The 19,503-nt window shown below is 46.1% G+C and overlaps 1 protein-coding gene across 49 annotated transcripts in view; it reads right to left on the bottom strand.

The window, feature by feature from the left end:
- The window catches only part of Tcf7l2 (transcription factor 7 like 2), a 186,937-nt gene that overhangs the window by 108,931 nt on the left and 58,503 nt on the right, over window positions 1-19,503 (bottom strand). For all 49 annotated transcript variants that reach the window (XR_009594248.1, XM_060391406.1, XM_060391413.1 and 46 more), the window contains one exon: window positions 4,757-4,858. Coding sequence is in view for 48 of the 49 variants with exons in the window: in XM_060391406.1 (XP_060247389.1) it covers window positions 4,757-4,858 (102 nt within the window). In the remaining variant the exon portion in view is untranslated. The remainder of the gene's footprint in view (window positions 1-4,756; window positions 4,859-19,503) is intronic.

Genomic DNA, 19,503 nt, shown 5'->3' with positions numbered 1-19,503 from the left:
CACACGTACCTCCTTCTGTCTTGCATGACAGTCTACTCTCACCTCTTCTCCATAGCTTCATATGCCATCTTCCATGAATCTTCCAAATTCCAGTTTTAATACTTTAAGTTTTTGTGGACTCCTAACACATGTACAAATGTACGGCCAATGGTGGCATGATCCACACATGGACATGGACAGGCTTAGTTAGAGTACCTTGAGAATTCTTCCTCTCACTCGTCATTCTTTAACACCCACACAGAGAAGAGCATTTAGAAACTTCTAGGCTAGCTATTTTGAAATACCCAATTAAGTGCTGTCAATCATCATAAGTCTACCATGCCACAGAACATGAGAAGCCACCCTCCTATTTAACTGTACCCTTCAACCACCCTCGCTTAAAAGTCCGGGCACATAATCCCCACTAACCTCCCAGGCACAGCCAGGTCTCCCTGGTCACACCCCCAGGGAACCTGTAATCTTTCCAGGCACAGGTAAAGACACCACAATTTTTGGCCAGCCTTGCAGCCTTGACATCTGTCTATCCTAGCATTTAGTAGACCCCAGTAAACATAGGAAAATTAAAAAAAAAAAAAAAACTTAGAAAATTTCAACATGCATTTAACCGTAGAGAATGCTCTTGAGGCCATTTTTAAATTAACAATGAGTAGGTCCTCCTACACTCCGTAGAAACAAAAGCTCAGGTTCCTTGGGCCCTGTGTCCCCTGAAAATGCTTAGCACAGAGGGTAGACACCCTGTGTGAACTCCCGCTGGCCATGCTATAGCTTGTAACATTTCCCGCTTACCATCAGCATTTAAGCAATTTGGGGAAAAGAAAGAAAGAAAAAAAAGTGTACCACCTCCTGTCTGGCAAGCTTTCTTCGTTGGGATTCAGTCTGCTTTCTCATCCCACTCTTCGATGCTCATTACACAACAAAACACCCAAGACAGAGAAACAGGAGAAATCCACCCCAAGGTAAAACTCCACGCTGACTTCAAAAGGAAACCCCCAAGATAAAATCGTAAAAACTTTTGAAGCCTTTTTGCTGGGTTGTAAAGCACATGCTATTCCAAAATACCACCATTTTGGGTCTAGAATCTTTTGTACAAAGGAAGTTAAATGAAGGCCTTTGTAAGGCAAAGGCACCAGGGGTGGTACCCAGGGAGCAAGCCCTAACCCCACAGCTTACCAGCAGCTGGAGGCAGTCTGCCAAGCCTTGCATGAGCCACCACCACCCAGCAAAGCCCTGCAGCCCTCCCTCGAGTTGTGAGAGGAAAAAGAAGAATTAGAATATAAATTTCAGAAATGCCAGAAGTAAAGTAGAACAAATTAGGAAACGGAACCTGAGAGAGAGTCCTAGAATTGGTTCCTTGGCATTCTGAGGCTTTACGAAATCAGTGGGTTAAGTAGTGGTACAGAGAAGGGCACAGCCTGATTCTTTATAGGAAGGATCAGTAGCCAGCCAATCAAGGCACCCCTAGGGAATGATTTCTTCTCTCCTCAGAACACTGACTGGGAATCACCTGGTTATAACAAACAAGGTGCTATATATTGGTTAAAGGAACTAAAATGTATGGGGTATGTTGTGGGAGTGGGTTAACTTAAGTAACATTGGATAGGGCTAGGTTGGAGCTCAGTAGTAGAATGTTTGCTTAGCCTGAACAAAGCTCCAGGTTCTCACCCTGCCACTAGGGGATGGATGGATGGATGGATGGATGGATGGATGGATGGATGGATGGACACACACTGTAGGTAAATTGAATCCTTGTTAATATTTATTCCACAGTAAACTCCTTAAAGTTGTTATTATTATTATTATTATTATTATTATTTATTTGTCTCTGTGTGTGTAAGCAATGTGTGTGCAGGTGCCCATCGAGACCAGAAGTGGGTATCAGACCTCTTGGAGCTAGAGTTATTAGTGGCCATGAGCTACCCAAGGTGGGCCCTGGCAATGCCAGCTGTGGTCCTCTGACAGATCAGTAAATGGATGCTTTTAACTATTGATTCATTTCTCCACTCCCACACACATCAACTTCATATGGCAGAGAAACCTCCTGACACATGGAAACAAACAAACAAACAAAAAACTCAGATTAATATATTCCAAATATATATATATATATATATATATATTTAAATTCCCAAGAGATTTTCTTCCAAGTGGAAGTCCTGGAGAAAGCTGCTTTTCTTAGCAATCTGTGAGTGTCATAACCTCAAGCAACTGACAACAGACCCCAAACACTTCTCTATTTTTACAGTGAGAAATCAGAGATAATTTAGAAACAGCTCAGCCCACAAGTAACAATAATCCAAATTTCGGAGAAATTAGGAAACAATCCGTAGAAGACTATTTTGAAATAAGTCTGGTGATGTGCTGTGATATGACAACATTTTCTTTAACAGAGTGAAAAAGTGTGAGGAAGAGCCCCTACTATCTGGAGAAAAGCAGTTCATGACCAAATGTGAACCAGCCCCTCCAGCCACTGTACAACTGTACAGAGACCCAAATGATGCATGACCCACACTTCAGAAAGCTTTGTGGGCCACCTCAGACACTGTACCCACTGTGGTATCTGTGGTTTAGGTTGACACATAGCCCCATGTCCAGTGAGGAAATAATTAAGCATTTTCAAAATGTGGTCTCCATTTGTCCAAACTTAGAGCTTTTCCCTTCTCAGCTCCCAGGGCCTACCTTCCTCCACAAACCCTTTAGCACTACCAGATGGCTAGCCCAGGTCCCAAAGGGCACAGCAGCTGACAAACAGAAGAGCCCACCTCAAAGGTGACGTGAGTACTTCCGAGTGGTTGCTATGGTACATGTACCTTCTAGAAGACAGTGGGGGAAAGAGCCTCATTTTCCTCTCTGAGCCCCTCGCCAAGATCCATCCTGGTTCTGTAAAGACTGTTTTTCCACTCTCTACAGACTGTTAGTTTCTACACAAGAAGAGAAGACTCTGATGACCCCACTCCTGGCAACTGTTCTCATGGGATTTATACAGCACAAGAGGGGACAGTTGTGACAACTCACACTTGTGTGAGGGTCTTGCTTAGCACTGCAATGGCCCTTGATTTTACACCACCACAGTTTGCAGAGATAACACCCTTTCTCTAGGCAAAATGGGGGCACTTCCGGGGAGAGCTTCCTAGGAAGATGAATAAATTTCGAAGCCTGGGCAGATGTTGGGAAGGCGGCTGGCACAGGAAGAGTGAACCCTGCATCACACTCGAGGACCCTGTAACCACTTGGGTTAAGATTTTTTCAATGTAACATTCCATTTCCCAGAAGAACCTGAGCACCCTCAGGCAGCAACTTGCTCACACCTCACTCTGTCACTGTCCTGGATGGTGAGCTGGCTTACAGTGAACAAAACAGTCAGCCATGAGCATGACTCTCCCCTCTCACAGGAGAGAATGTACCAGAAGGCCCTTGGAAGGGAACAAAAGGCTGGATCAGGCCTTTGCTCGAGCTGCTCCCTCGGTGTGTGACATTGGGCAACGCACCTAAGGCATCTCTGGGCCTTACTCCATCTCCTTTTCTGAAATCAGTTTGGGCCTAAAATGGTCCAAGCTATAACATCGAGCCCTAGAACCCTGATACCCCAGTAACATACATAACTACATGCACCCATTTGTGGGGCTGGAAGACATCAGATGTCAGCCTTCTTCCTGCACTCCTTATTTAGACCATGAGAAGTTAAGACATTTCCACCAATCAAGGTTCCAAATGTGGTTTTACAGAAATAAATTATGTTCTGATATACACACATACAACTGAGGCCTAGCTCACTAAATAATATATAGTCAATTACACCAAGCTACCAAATCAGGAGGCGGCCTGAAATTTGACAAAATGCATCTTAAGATTTCCTACTTTAAATTATTTTGCAATTTTTAGAGATTCTGAGTAATGTAGAGGCCAAACATACTAATGGGTAACATTTTGTGATAACGTAAATAAAAAATGTATGAATTATCTCCTGCTTTGCATAATTCTACCTGTCATGAATTCATTATAAAAATATGTCTTTCATTAATTATTTCAAAAGTCTGAAGTCCAGCTCATGATATAAATATATAGAAGGAAATAGATATTCTAATAAGGCTGAGCTACCTTCTCAGGAGGCTAATTTATAAACTTTCAGAGCCTACGATGTGCTACAGAAGCACATTAAATATATATATCGCCACACACTTGATGCCGTATCTCTCAGTAAAAACAAATGCTTTCTGTGTGGAGCCCACATGCCTTCAAAGCTGTGGGTACACGGATTAAGCTTAATTTGGTCTTTCTACATTTACTTCTACTCTAGGTTTGCAGCAGCCAGCTCAGCCCGAGCTGGCCACTCCTCTGGTAAGCACTGCTTTCTAGTGCCTATCAAGACGAACGGGTGGGCGGACAGCTTCAGGCCGAGGGCTCCCTTTCTCTCACTCCTCTCCTCCTCACTTCCCCTAAAATGCATTCTTTTCTGAACAACTGCTTCAATACCATGTCTAGTTTCCTCTGAAACCAGGAAGGATGTAGCCTATTAACGGACGCCCAAGTCTAGCTTCTAACCCAGAACATGGAGGAAAGTGGGGGAAGGAAGACTCAGAAAATTTCCTCATGACAATTGCTGTGGTACAGTCACAGAGAAGGAACAGCTTGTCATACAGACCATATCCAAAGCTAGTCTCCAGAAAAACATTCTTAAAGAGCTGACAAAAACAAGTTTTTATCATCAAAACAGAGGGGAAAAAAGGCAGCTTATTCTTTGTCACTGAGGGTTACTTACGACAATGTGTGCTGGCGATGGCGAGCGGGCGTCCTTGAGGGCTTGTCTGCTCTGGAGGCTTCCTGCTTGGACATCAAGCAGTGGCCATTTCATCTGAAGATACTAGGGGAAAAACAATTAAGTCAGGGAAGGAAGAGATACAAGCTAGCTTACCTAACAATTAAGCATTATGCATTCCTTACATCAGAAAGTTTTCTTTTTAAATGTTAAAACATGCAACAAAGAAAAAGGTATAAGTTTTCCTTAGAGCCAAAAGGTGAAATACACAAAAGTAAGTTACTAACAGGTGCCATTTTGTCTCTGCAGTTTAAGCTAGACGGTGGCTCCAGGCAAAGGGGGTTCAGTGGCACTACCTTGTTCAGAGGAAAATCATGGAAGGCTGAGGGGAGTGATGGGGGGCATCAGGGGAGCAATGGCGAGAAGAGGGGTGCAGGGAAGAAAAGAGGGGGGTAAAGGCAGAAAGCAAGCACAGAACCTCAGCCAGAGAGGTCCTAGAAGACCATCTAGACAAAATCTGCTCTTTCGGTGGCCTTCGTCTTTAAAACACCATCATCTTTCACTTTCTTCACACAACAGACAGTGTCAGGCATGAGGAGGCCCAGAACTACTCTACCAACCCCACACTTGGAAAACGAAAACATTTCATGGTAGCAGATAACCACCCAGGGCACAGTGCAACTTATGCAGTCATTTCAAACAAGGCAGTTCTCAAATGCGGGCAGAACTGGCCTGAGAGAAATAAAGCAACAAGCCAAGGCATCCCTCCTGCTTTTCTCTAGAGCAGGATACAAACACAAAGCTAGCTACTTCTGCTGAAATCGACACAGCAAGCTGTCAGACAGCAGTGAGATATCAATTGACGAAATTCCTCCTTTAGTTTTACAGACAGGGAAACTGAGGTAAAGCAGCTGGCTCAGTCCAGAGAAGCTCGGAGTACCTTAAGGACGTGTGACTTCCCTGGATAACCAGTTTCTCCATGGAAACTGGACAGAATACTTGTAAGGATGTCACAGCCTTTCCATTTCCAAATGTCACGTGACTAAGGATCAGTAAGTAATGCTCAGAGGGCATCTGTAGAACAATTGTCATCATCCCAGAGACTCGAAGCAAAATGACTAGTCTTAATATTCATAATAGAAACAGATGAACTTGGGAGGGGTTGATGTCATGGGTCACACGTGGAGATGATAGGACAACTTGCAGGGTCTCCTTCCACCTCAAGAATTCGAGGGAGTAAACACACCCTCAGGCCTGGTGGCAAGTACCTTTCCCTACCGAGGCTCCTGTGGAAGCTTGCTTTGTGTCCGGCCTTCCTCCTGAGGATAAGGAGGCATACAAGATATCTGCCCTTGGTAGCGCATCCTTGTGAGGCAACTGGCATACACTCAGCCAGATCAAAGCAGAATGTGGGCAGCAATGTTCAGGTAACACCAAGAAAGATGGTGGACTTTCTGAGAAAACACTGCACAAGATAGATGTACGTGAGTCTGAAAGATTTCTATAGAAAGAAAGGCAGCAAAGGACAGTCCAGAAAGAGGCTTTGCACAAACTCCATGTGCGAACAGAGAAGTCAGAGGTAAGTGTAAACAAGTGCATGGTTCTGCAAAGACATTCCTATTTGAGAAATTAAAACCAAATGTGGCCATTCCTCACCAGCTACCTGCAGAAGTACTGTCTGTTCTTCCTGACTAGATCCACACAAGGCGGGTTCATCTCCTATGGCTTGAGACTTTTATCAAGGAGCCCTGTGGTAAAGGTTTAGCTTGTGGACAGGATCTTTAACTGCCATTTGTTAGTTAAAGGGGTTGCCATATCTTTGGTGGGGAAGTAGGCCTGCCCAAATATTGAAGGACATTAGGATTTCAGGCACTGACTCCTAGTAAGACCCTCCCATCTACCCCTTATAATCAAACCCCTTCCAACCTGGAGCTAGGATAATCCTAAATTTAAAACCATTGAAAATAGAGTTTCCAAGGCACCCTCAAACCTAGTCTCCAGGCCAGAAGGCTCTGGGAATCTATTTTGCCCTGTCTCACCCTGACTTCTTCCCAGTCACACTTGCCACATAACTACAGGGGCTGCATGGGTCAAAACCACTCAATAGAGTCATTTCCTTGAGGCCAACCAAAAGCGAGCACCAGCCAGCACTGCCTCTCCATCTCACAAGAAACCACAGCCAAACAGACACACCCACGCCTCCTGCCATGTTGCAATGGGAGGGTTTGAGGGCAAGATTTCGTCCTTGACTATCAAATAGTAAAGGAGATCTGATCAGCCCTACTGAATTTGAATATTTAGGCTTGGTTTAAGGTGCCAGATTTGCCCCGAGGAACCCACCCGAGAGCTGTCACTCTTAGAATGCAGTATGGGTGCAGAGACTTGTAATTCTTAGTGAACATAAAAGCTTCATTGTGCTCCGTGTCCGATCACCGTAGGCTACCTGCACCACATAGTTTTATGAGCCTACATTTCAGCGCTTGGAGCCTACAATACACATAATTTTCAATTATGTCAGGGCAGCCCAGGACCACTGCCTGTATAACATTACTGGCTGGAGGAAATGAGACTCACCCCTGCTGCCCAGAGGGAGCTAACCAAATCCAGATGGTGGAGGACAGCCCCTGGCCCTGACGCCTGCCAGCGACTCCTCAATGACAGCCTCAAATGCTCCTTTTGGGTATCATGTGATACCGCTGAACAGCTAGGCACCCGCATATCCATGCTCACTCCTAGACTTTTAACCAGAGTGTGGGATGACAGGGTTCCTTTTCGGAAAGCAAGGACTATGTTGCGATTTCTATTTTAAAAGACGTCATTAACTTCTTCCAAAAGCAATGCCCCCCATTTCCTCCATCTTCCACTCTTGGTCCTGGTTAACATGGAAGATAAACAAATAAAGGGAAGAAGAAGGAAATTAGGTGCAATTTCAGCCTAAAGGAAAGTCCTTCCTTCCTGGAGACATCAAGGCATGAGAAATTCTCTTATGTTGAATCCTAAAGAAAGATGGTCAGTGGTGTCTCAGACTCAGAGAAAAGTTGAACACTGTCTCATTTGCCCAGCAACTCCACTGCGGCTTTTTTTTTTTTTTTAGGGGAAAAAAAATATCCCTACCATGCTATAAGAAAAACAGCACCAGGCTCCCGCTCGCTTCCTCTCAGGCCGTTCTACATAAAAATTATGAATTGCCTACAAAAACATCAAACTTTTCAACGAACGGCAATCAAACACAGCTGAACTGTTGAAATGGGGTCTACTCAGCTTTCAGTTAGCCAAAAAATAATAATAATTCTAATAAGGCCATCTTGGCTTAGGCATTTCATCTTTTGTTTAGTAATAATGTCCTGCTCATGGCCCATTACGTCCTCCTCCAAATTGTATTTTATGATATGTCTCTAGGAACTGAGGTTAAGCTTGGACTTTCGGGCAAAGTCCCAGGGTATACATACAATGCCAAGGGCCTGAAGGGGGTCAGAACAGCTCAAAAGGAAGAGCCAGGAGATGGCTCAGGCAGTTTGTGCCTGCCACACAAGTATGAAGAGCAAAGTTTCAGTCCCCAAAACTTAAGAAGCAGGGTGCATGTGTAAAATGATGCTCGGAGATAGTGACAGAGGGTCCCTTGGCCTCACTGCCCAGACAGTCTAACCGAATCCTGGAACTCCAAGTTTGTTCTGAGATCCTGTCTCAAATAACAACAACAACAACAACAATAATGTGGAGAATGATTGTGGTAGACACTGAAAGTCAGTCTCTAATCTCCACAGGTATACACACGCTCATGCACCCATACAAATACACAGGTATACACATGTACCTGCACTCTATACAGACACGCTACATGTACATACATGCACACACCACATGTATACACATGTATACATATGCTCACACACTCCATACAAATACACACATGAAAATGTGCACACACGAGAAAAAAAATTAAGCATCTCTAATTCCCTTCCTTCTACTTTCCCCCAGTAAAAGGCAAAATGTAAAACCAGATGGGGAAGAGCTTCAAAACAGAAAGTTTGCAGGAGTAGCTTTCAGAGCTGCTCCCACAAATCCCAACAATCCTCCAGGACCCCGCCCTACCATCGGAACCTGCTACTTCATACCTAGGAGCTGGGCACACATTCCTAGACAAACAGGAGGACACAAGGCACAATGACAGTGACGACAAAGTTGCCGGGAAAATTCACATCCTTAATCAAACAGCAGCCAGGCTTCCCGGCACCTCCTTTCATTTTCCAGTCCCACAGATGGACAGGAGAACAGAGAGTGTCCCCAGCCCTCTATTTGTTCAGGGAAGGCATTGGACACGTCTTCTGCAAACTACCAGATAGGAAATATCTAAGGCTCTGTGGTCCATGACTACGCCTGCCATTGGAACATGAAAGCAGCCCCGGCAAAGCATGGACATGTTCTGTTATGGCTGCAAGGACACTGATATCTGAACTTTCTGTGTTGGGGATACTGTTCTTCTATATGTCTGTGTGTGAGTCTGTGGGGCTATGTGCAGGCATGAAGATCAGAGGGCCACCTCAGATCCCCTGGAATCTGAGCCACCTGACAGGGTGCCAGCTCTCTAGAAGGCTTCTCTTGATTTCTTGAACCATTTAAAAATAATCTAACTCAAAAATAAGAAATTAATACACTAAGTAAAACAGTGTTATTCTTCACTTTCAAGCTGTTGTGAGCTCCAGGCACAGAGCCAATCATCTCTGGCTTAGAAAGGAAGTAGAAAGACCACCTAAGTCAACTCCAAGTAGATACCACCCCTGTATCAGTCTTTGGTCTGGACAGTCAAAGACAATCATACAAGAAAGTATGTTCACGGCTCAAAGGCAACACTTGAGACTGAACAGGCAATGGCAGGGTCAAGTTTTGAGGCCTATAAGAATAATCTGAGCTGGATGTGGTGGCTCACACCTTTCATCCCGATCTCTGAAATTCGAAGCCAGACTGGTCTACATAGCAAGTTCTAGGATAGCCAAAGATACACAGTGAGACCCTGCATCCGAAGAAGAAGAAGGAGGAAGAGGAAGAGGAGGAGGAAGAAGAAGAAGGAAGGAAAGAAAGAAAGAAAGAAAGAAAGAAAGAAAGAAAGAAAGAAAGAAAGAAGAAAGAAAACAAAACAAAAGAAAAAAAATAACCCAGGCCCTCTGACCAATCACACAGTTGACCACCATTCCAAAGCAACTACCACTCTTGTCCACGGTGGAAGTTCTAGAAATCACTGAACAATTCTGACTGGAAAGGTTCATCACTTCCCAGAGGCAGTGAATCATGTGACATAATAGCATCACCAAGAAAGCAACAGGTGGACCATCTTCATGGCACAACAGATGGTGTGCCTTTCACCAGAGTGTTCGCTGGAGACCGTCTGGAATGACACCCACTTGGTATCCACACTGACTTTCACCAACAGATCAACAGATAGCATTAGCTGAGGGCTTACACGAAACACAGCGTTCAAGGTAAGTAGAGGGACCGTGCAGAACCAGAAAGATGAAACCTGGTTAGGTAGGTGGCTCCTACCTTTGGTCTGTGTGTGAGTCTGTGGGGACTGAAAAGTTCCAGAAGTCCCTTCAGAGCCTTGGAGGCTGTCACCATGAGGCCTGTTTGGCCAGTGCTTGTCTCGCAAGCACAAGGACCTGAGTTCAATCCCGAGAGCTCACAGAGAAAGCAAAGTGCAGTGACAAGCGCTGACAATCCCAGTGCTGGGAGGAGAACACTGAGTTCTGAGGCTTCCCGACCAGCCAGCATAGCTGACCAGGATGTAAGAAGACAAACATGTCTGAGAAAACAAGGTAAGTCTTGAGGAACACCTGAGTTTGACCTCTTGTCTCCATGAGCAACACGCATACAAATACAGATGCACCCAAGGACAAGGAAGGTGAAACTGCCTCTTCCCAAAAATTTGAGTTCCACAGTTAACACTCAGCCAGACTTTACAAACTCAAGCTGATTCTCACTAGGAAAATCCATCTCTCATGAAATCAAGTTATTTGAATCCATCTTCACAATGGTTCCCCGATGGATGCCCACTGACAGAATTTCCTACTGCACTGGTGCCACGAAGTTTGAGATGTCTTGTTCCTAATGAAATGGAAAGTCATATACACCCCAAACTAAGGGAAGGATCTCCCATGACCATCGTATCCAAAATCATGAAGGCTTCCCTTCAAAGTAGCATGGCCAGATGTCCTACCAACACAGGGCAGAAACAATAATGACTATTGTGTACCAAACCTTACTAAAGAGAAAAGCCACCAGAAGCCACCAACCAAAGAAGAAAGTAACAGAAATTTTTTTAAATGGGCAGTTGCTGTATCCCCCCCAGTAGCAATCATCACTGGGTTTCTTAAGAAGTTCACATTGTGCATGAGTACACACACATACATACACACACACACACATACATACACACACACACACATGCACGCACGCACGCACCCATACACCCTGCTCACGATTAGGCCCCACTGACCCTTTCTTGCCTATCTTCATTTTTGAATAAAAGAAATGGAATGGAAGAGAGGAAATCCAGCCCATTCCTAAGAACAAGCACTCCCCCCAGCCCCTGTAAGCAAGGAATCTCAATTTATCCACAATGGTAAACATGTGAAATGTTGTAATAAAATTACGTTTGTACGGTGTTCTGTACAAGTTAGCGTTCATCAACAATAGTGATCCTGAAAGTACTGAAGAGTTCCAGAAGTCCCTTCAGAGCCTTGGAGGCTGTCACCACGAGACCTGTTTGGCCAGTGCTTGTGCAGAAGGTTTGGGGTGGTCATTCTCAACCTCCCTAACGCTGCATCCCTTTAACACAGTTCCTCACGTCGCGGTGAGCCCCAGCCATAAAATTATTTCATTGCTGCTAAGTAACTGTAATTTTGCTACTAGTGTGAGTCATAATGTAAATATGTGAGATGTGAGCCCGAAAGGGGTCACAACCCACAGGTTGAGAACCACTCATCCAGACTGCACACTCTAGAGCTGTTCTTTTGAAAACAATCCACGGCGGCTCTGTTTTTAAAGGCTTCATTTGCCTATAAAGCATGACGAGGTGCGGCCCTCTGTGATTTCCGGTTTGGGATTCAGCACGATGAGAACACACACTAGAAGACCAAGGGAAAGAGAACCCCAGGCTGAAGGCTGAGTAGTTCTCTAAAGTTAAACAAGGGACAGAGCCACAGGAACTTTGGTGAGATGACAGGGCTTGGGTAGGTTTTATCTTTAGTTTTGTTAAATTTTTAATAAAACCCAATGCAGCAGGAACTCAAAGACTTTCTCTTAAAATCAGTATTCCATTTCTCAGAGAAAATGACCAAGAGAAAAAGGTACATACAGATATCAGTGTCCAAAAATTTATTAACAACCTTAGCCTTGGTTTTCATGTCATTCACTTTAAAGATGTTAAATGAAATCCTGTAGTTGGCTTCAGTCACAGCAATGCAGTGCCCAGTGACATCACTCGTTATTGGAGACTGCCCTAGCGGTGACCACTTTGTCAAAGATAACCTTATGAAATCAAGAAGAGGATATAGAACTAGCATTTGTATAAGGAGAAAACTCGGGCCAATCAAGTGAAATTTGGATTGCTATGAATTACAAGGCTGGTCATAGGACACCAACTTTTTAATTCCATCCAGACCTATCTTCTAACTCCCCTCTGTCTTCCCCGATTTTCTGCCAGGCACCTGTGCCCACCAAGCTCCAACCAGAGAAGAGCCACAGCTGCAGAGCCAATGTCAACCATTTCTGGTACCCAATCCCTGATCCAGATTAGAAGGCACGAGTTCTCACAGGTCCCTGATCTACAATCTCCAGACAGAGCCACACAGTCTGTGAGCACCAGGCCAGTGACTGACTGATCTGTCACCTGCAAGCCCGACAGGGCCCTCCCATCAAGAGGCAGACGAGACACCCGCACCTTTAGGCAGAAAACATTTACGGCCTCTCCTTTTAAAAATCAACCAATTGTAGCCACCACAATTTTTATTACTTATAAAAAGGCCAAGAACAGTCAAGTTAATTGGAACGTCTGAGCTACCACCTGTGAGTCCACAACACACCAAGAAATGCAGACCGTCTGCAGACCAAAAAGCAAACCAGAAGACACAAGCGTGGGCACTGCTCAGAGCTGAGTGGAATCGTGAATGCCCTGAAACTAAGACACCAAGCCAAAAAAAAAAAAAAAAGTACCAAGTCTTTCAGTTTAGATTAACTGAAGTGTGTTACAACCACAAAACTGAATATTACACAATGATAAACAGACAGCATACTGACGTATCCTAAGCACTGGGTGGTCCTTGCTATTCTAAAGAAGACAGACAAAAGGCAGGGGCCACCTGTACTATCCATTTTAGGAAATACTCAAAAACTGAGGAGAAAGGGGTGGGGAATAGCAGCTAGGGGAAACGAGGTTTCTTTCTGAATGATGAAAACTCCCAGAAATAAAGAACGCCAGTGTTTGCACAACCCTACAAATATTCTTTTTAAAAAATGAATTGTGCACTTTATTTTTTTAAGATTTATGTGTGTCTTTTATTTTTTTAAGATTTATGTGTGCACTTTATTTTTTTAAGATTTATGTGTGTCTCTGTGTGCACAGGTGTGTGTATACTTTTGTATGTGTGCACATGTGTGAAGTACCCACAAAAGCCAGAAGAGGGCACCTGATTCCCTGGAGCTGGAGTTACAGGTGGTGGTGAGCTGTGTCACAGGTGGTGGGAATCAAACCCTGGTCCTCCTGAGCAGCAGGGGCTCTTTCCTGCTTAGCCTCTTCTCCAGTCCTGAACTGTGTGCTTTAAATAGACACACTTTATGGCATGGGAATAGTATCTCAATTTGAAATGATGTTTTTAAAACACGGCACCAAGTCGTTTGATGGTTATCTTCTCATCACAGCCGAGACAAGTGGAGAAAGGGGGAACACCCTCCCTCCATCTGTGCCATTCCATACCCCAGCAGGACAGGAAAGGGGAAAGGTCCTTGAGATGGTTCCATATGGGACTGTGGTCGGCCGGGTCTCTGGGAGAAGAATTACAAGCAAGAGCCACTAGACACAGTCTCCCCTGGATCAAAGATGCTTTGGAAGAGGAATGAAGAGCGTGGTTGTTTGGCTGCAGGGCACACGACTAACAGCTAAGGGAAGGCCGAGGCCACAGACCCTCAGGTCGTTCAGGTGTGCGCCCCACAGGCCAGGCTCACTACCTGCATCTCAGTTCCTCCATCTGGAAACAGGCATGAGGTCACACCAGCCTTCTCCCCATGAGTGACGATGAGGCAGCAAGACTGCTCAATGGACTAAAATATGGCTACCTTGAGTGACCATCTGGTTTGACCCCAGGGCCCACACAGTAAAGAGAGAACTGACTCCATGAGGAAGGGGGGGGGGGAGAAAAGAAAAGAAAAAAGAAAAGAAGAGGGAGGGAGAGAGAGAGAGAGAGAGAGAGAGAGAGAGAGAGAGAGAGAGAGAGAAAGAAAGAAAGAAAAGAGAGAAAAACAGATAAACCACAAAAATGAAATAAAGATATAAAGGGGAAAATTACATAATGAAGACAGTTAAGATTTAGGATTTTTTGGTTGTTTTTCCCCCCCTCCAACCATTCAGGGGACTTAGGACCTACAGGTGTCTTGTGGAGACAGGTGACCTGGAAGGTACAGAGAGGGAGGGAGAGCAGTCTTGCTCTCCTGAGATTTTAATTTTAAATTTTAAATCATTTGGCTGCTTTCAATTTTTTTTTAAATCAAAACTTCTCTTAATTCCTTTCTCTCTCTCTCTCTCTCTCTCTTTCTCTCTCTCTGTGGTTTGGGGCACTCAAGGATTAAACTTTTCCAAGTGGCGCCTCTTCCCTGATCCCACATTTTCCCCGTTACCCATGACAGAAGAACCCAAAGCCGGCAGTGGGACCATGAATAACACTTCCTCAGGCAGCCTGCATAGGAAACAAGTCAATGGCACAGCAGCCCCGCTTCCAACCCCAGCTAAAATCGCAGCCCTACATGCATTTTCTTTTGCACTTTCTTCCCCTTGTCACATCTGAAAGGGTCAGTGGCTCCAAGGAGGTCTCCCCTTCCAGACTTTTATTGTCGGTTTCTAGCTGTGACAGGCTTGTAGCAATGATGCCTCCTAACCCTGTACCGGGGAGCCTGGGGTCAGCAGCGCCTCCGGTTAATTTTGCTCTGGGAGGAAAGAGCCCCAGGTCAGGTGGACATGTCTGACCTTCTGCAGGCCCCTGACCCCCGCCTGCTCATCTCCGCTGCCTCAGCCACAGTGGCCTGCCATTCAAGTATCATCTTGCTGTAACAAATTACTCCTAACCCAGGATTACTGCTCTTTCCAAATCCCTCCTAGAGAGCAAGGAAATAAACATTCTCTCCCAGGACTCTGCCCCAGTTGTTCCCCTGGTTGGTAATCCCTGGCTCTATTTGCTTCCCCTGTGAGCTTCATCTGGGAGGTCTACCAGGTCAGCGAGGCCATCCTGGCCCACTCTGCTCTCAGGCGTAAACTGAATGTCTCAATTGTCCACTGGGCACCGTCAGAGATGAAGGCGGGCTCTCTGTCCCCGGACACCCCTCACAATGGCTCCTTCTGCCTGCAGGCTTCTATCTGCCTACAGACGGGACGGCCCTGATTCCAGTCGCTCAAGGAAGTCCACACTCCAAATCCCTTCCTAGCAGCGCACAAGGATGAGCCCCATGCTGGCTACGCTGTGCAGGCTAGCACAGTGCCCAGGAAGCAAGGCTGTGCCCCAGGGATGACAGAGCATCTGGGGGCAGGCTAAATGGGGCAAAGGGGCAGAGGAAGGGACTGGGTTGCAGGCTGCTGGCAGAAGCGGCCGCAGCTTGTAGCTCCCCTTCATAAACTAGCAGAAGATATTTCAAGCACAATAAGCTCATTGGGGAAAGGAAATACAGTTCTGCCCACTTCTGAAACCCTGGGAGATTCCGGCACTTGAGCTATGTGGGGTTGTACAGGACTTTCTAATTGTATACACAGATGGGCTGGTAAATGGCCAGGAGCAGAGGGCAGACAATGGCTCTTATAATCACAGGGGTGACAAGGAGATAAGGATCACGGAGCTGTTGTAAGTGTGACTTTCAAAGAGGGGGCAGCGCATGGCTGACACGTGACCAACCAGGACAGAAACTTCCAGGAATAACCAAGACACAGGAGGCACATGCATCACCTGCCTGCTTCCCCCAGAGAACAAGCACCAGCTGAGGAGGGAGAGCGGGCACTGGAAACCTGAGTTCCAGCTTCATGTTCTCAAGCGTGGCTCGGGGCTGACCACTCCGCTCTGGGAACACTGGGCCTCTTTAGGACAAGTCCTCTCTTCCCTTCCAGCTTGAGTCTGAAGAGCTTAGCTGGGGAAGGAGCAGTGACCACCTGAAGTTAACCATTTAGCCCAGCGTGTCCAGGCGGAATCAGGATCCATCCTGCCTCCCTCTTCACTGGGGTCTTCACTGTTAACAGCAAGAATTTCCCAGACTTTGGTTTATTTGTGATCCCAGCCAGCCATGACTACAGAACCTGGCCCCAGGAACTTCCAGAGGTCCCAGGGAGCCAGCAGACACAGAGAGAGAGGAACTCAGGCCAAAGAGAGCTTAGCCTAAGACCTATCTTTTTCACCACACAATACAGATCCTGAGCTCTCTTCCAGCCCAAACCACCACCACACACACACACAAACACACCACACACACACACACACACACACACACACACACCTTCACTCTCCATCATGGATTTGACTGATAGAAAGTTCTAGAAGGACCAGGCTGATGAAAAATATAAGTTAAAGCTGCCCTAGAGTGGAGCTATACCACAGTATAGACAGCTTCATTAGCCTGCACCAGGCTCTGGGTTCCACCTCCTCGGGCACTGAGGGACTGGGGGTGCCCTAACTCTATCTCAGGTGACACAGCAGAATGGAGGCCTACACAGGCTAATAGGTATGAGGGTCTTGTTGGGAAGCTGAGGTATATGGTTGGTACTTCTAGGGCCCCAGCCGTACATGACTTCACTTTGGTCAGCTTCTGAATCCTCCTAAGCGTGGGTGATAAAAGCACTCCATCACGGGGTATCTAAGAGTCAGGGAGAGCAGCCTAGCCACCACCAGCTCGGCTCCATGAGGTATGAGCCAGGTTTACACGTTTACATCCGTGAACGTACACTGTCATCTCTGGGAGGAAATACTCATTTGCTATGCACATGCAGAATGTGGTCAGACAGCAGCCTTGCCAGATTGCATACCTGATTAACAGACTGGCCGACAACCCAACACTCTTGCCCATATGCAAATGGGCAGGTCAGAAATCATTCCACCAGTTATTTCAAAGAGATCTCACCTCCTCTCCTTCTGCCTTGGAAATGGCCTTTGCCTTGAGAATTCAGCACTGTCTAAAGTCTCCTGGTCTTGAGTGGAGGATGTCCCTCTCAGTGTACGAAGCTTAATGAGGTCCCTGCTGTAGAGATGGCAGCACAGTCACTATCTACTGGGATACAAGTGAGACAGCCTTGTCACAACCTACAGGTCCTGTGCAGTTCAGCCTGACGCACTGCAAACACGAAGGCACAGAGAGCAGAAATGCCACCTCAGCAAATTCTCCTCGATGTCAATTCATGTAACAGCTTAACACCTGTGTGCCCAGAACCACCCCAGGAGTCCAGTTCCCGCCACCACAGTATCTCCATGCTCTTGGACCACTGAGCCCTGGCCCGCTTCTGCAACTTGGTTAATTGGACTCACAGTTAGGAATTGTCCCTAAAGCACAAGATTGACTTCAGGAGCTTTCAAGCACTGAGAGGCAGGTTCAGTCCTCCAACTCCATCCACTCATAAAAAACACTGCCCAAATATCTCATCTAACCCACACCAAATGCTGCCATCCCAAAAAGATGATTCTGTAAGAAAGGACACTGAAGGTGCCCATCTAAAGCCAGGTAGGCAGGTTTCCCTGTCAGTAAAATGCAAATACAAGCAAGGAGCCATCTCTTGGGGATCTTGTAGAAATCAAAGGCTTGGCAAGGGGTCTGGTGCTTTGTGAGTGCTCCATAAATGCCAGCTATTATATTATTAGCTAGCTATTATATTTCAATTAATATAATCAGCACCATCAGAAAATCCCTTTGAGTTACTGCAAGACGCTAAATCACCTAACTGGTAAGCACCAGAGAGCTATTCTGCACAGTGCCCCAAGGGGACACAACACTTGCCTAGGTAAAAACCAAAGCATCAAACGCATTCTAGCTAACTATCTGCTCATCCGTCCAGCCTTCTGGTTAAATCAGGAACGTGGGCTCTTCCTGAGTACCCTGAGCTCAGCTCTAGGCCCACAAGGGTCATTTTCTCACTGTCTCTCTGCAACTGGCTCCCTACTGAGAGACGTGGCACAAATGCAAACCGTTAGCATTCTGGCCTGTGTGCACATGCTCTGCACATGACAGGTACACAGGGCACGAGCGGGCACGTGAGGCCCAAGCTGCCTCACAGACTGGGCACGGCACTGGGTTAAACCCAGCAGCAGCTGCTCAAGGCCACGTACAAACCAGTTCATCCGACAGCTGAGGTTCTGCAATGTGCACAAAACAAAAAGGGGAAAAGAAAACAAACCCGCCACTCTCCTCCCCGGCTGTAAGTCAATTCTTGGTTTTCCCTCCTTCATCTTTCCTCAGAACTGTCAATAAGATTTAAAACCCGAGCTACTAGGGAGATTGTCCAAAGGAGGTTGCACAGCTGGGAAAGAGGAATTCAAAAACATCCCAGGGTACCCTGGCTTGAAACCATAAGGCATTAAAAACAAGGGTCAACCATTTAGTACCTATTGTATAAAAGACTGTCAACCCCTTTCAATCCAAAGCCTGGCATGGATTTCCTTCTGTGTGGGCCATGGTCTCCAAGCATGAGGAAAGCAAAGTCCAGCCCAGAGAGATGGGGAAATGGCCTAGAATCAATCCATGTGGGGATTTAGTTCGAAGTGTGGCTGACAGAGGGGAGATCAGGTAAGCTCTGGTATGACTCTCTGCTACCAACAACTTCCTAAAAGACTACTTAACCTCCTGAGTCTCGGCTTCCTCTTCTCACAATGAGAGATAAAAACTCAAGAGTTGTTGGCAAACTATGGTTGCCATGAGATTTTAGCACATGGTCAGTGCTCAGGAAACATCAGCTCTCTTAGGACACAGCTGTCATTATTAGCTTGACATTTGCTACATTTGATGAGTTGGGCAATAATGTCTATAAGATCTTTTAGTTCCTCTTGCTGTCCAACAGGGCGGTATGCCATCGAAATGTATTCCTTAGGGAGCTGGTTTGTGTTGGCATGTGTACCATAACCCCAACCTTTAGGAGGCTAAGGCAGAAGGGCCTGGAGGCCACTCAGCCTGGGCTCACATGAAGACTGTCAGAAGAAAGGGAAGAGTGGGGGGGTGAACAGTAGAGTAGAAAGGGAATGGAAGAGAGAGAAGGAAAGAGGAGAAGCACGGGGTAGAGGAGAGAAGGGAGAGCAGAAGATGGGAGAGTTGGGTTTATTTTCGAAGAGGCAGGATCAAAAAGGGAAAGCAGGAAACGGCAAAGCTCTAAGACAGCAGTACTGGGCCATAGGCCTCGCCCCAGTAGTGTACCCATTTTTCCAATGAATATTCCAGATATGGCCAGGAGACAACTCAGCCAGCCCAGGGCCCTGGGACTGGACGGGAAGGCTCTGAGGGCAGATGCACACTCCTCTCACTGGAACCCT

This window comes from Meriones unguiculatus, chromosome 1, assembly GCF_030254825.1.
Source record: "Meriones unguiculatus strain TT.TT164.6M chromosome 1, Bangor_MerUng_6.1, whole genome shotgun sequence".
Classification (NCBI taxonomy): domain Eukaryota; kingdom Metazoa; phylum Chordata; class Mammalia; order Rodentia; family Muridae; genus Meriones; species Meriones unguiculatus.
The sequence above is the reverse complement of the archived record's forward strand: the minus strand, read 5'-3'. Positions and strand labels throughout refer to the sequence as shown.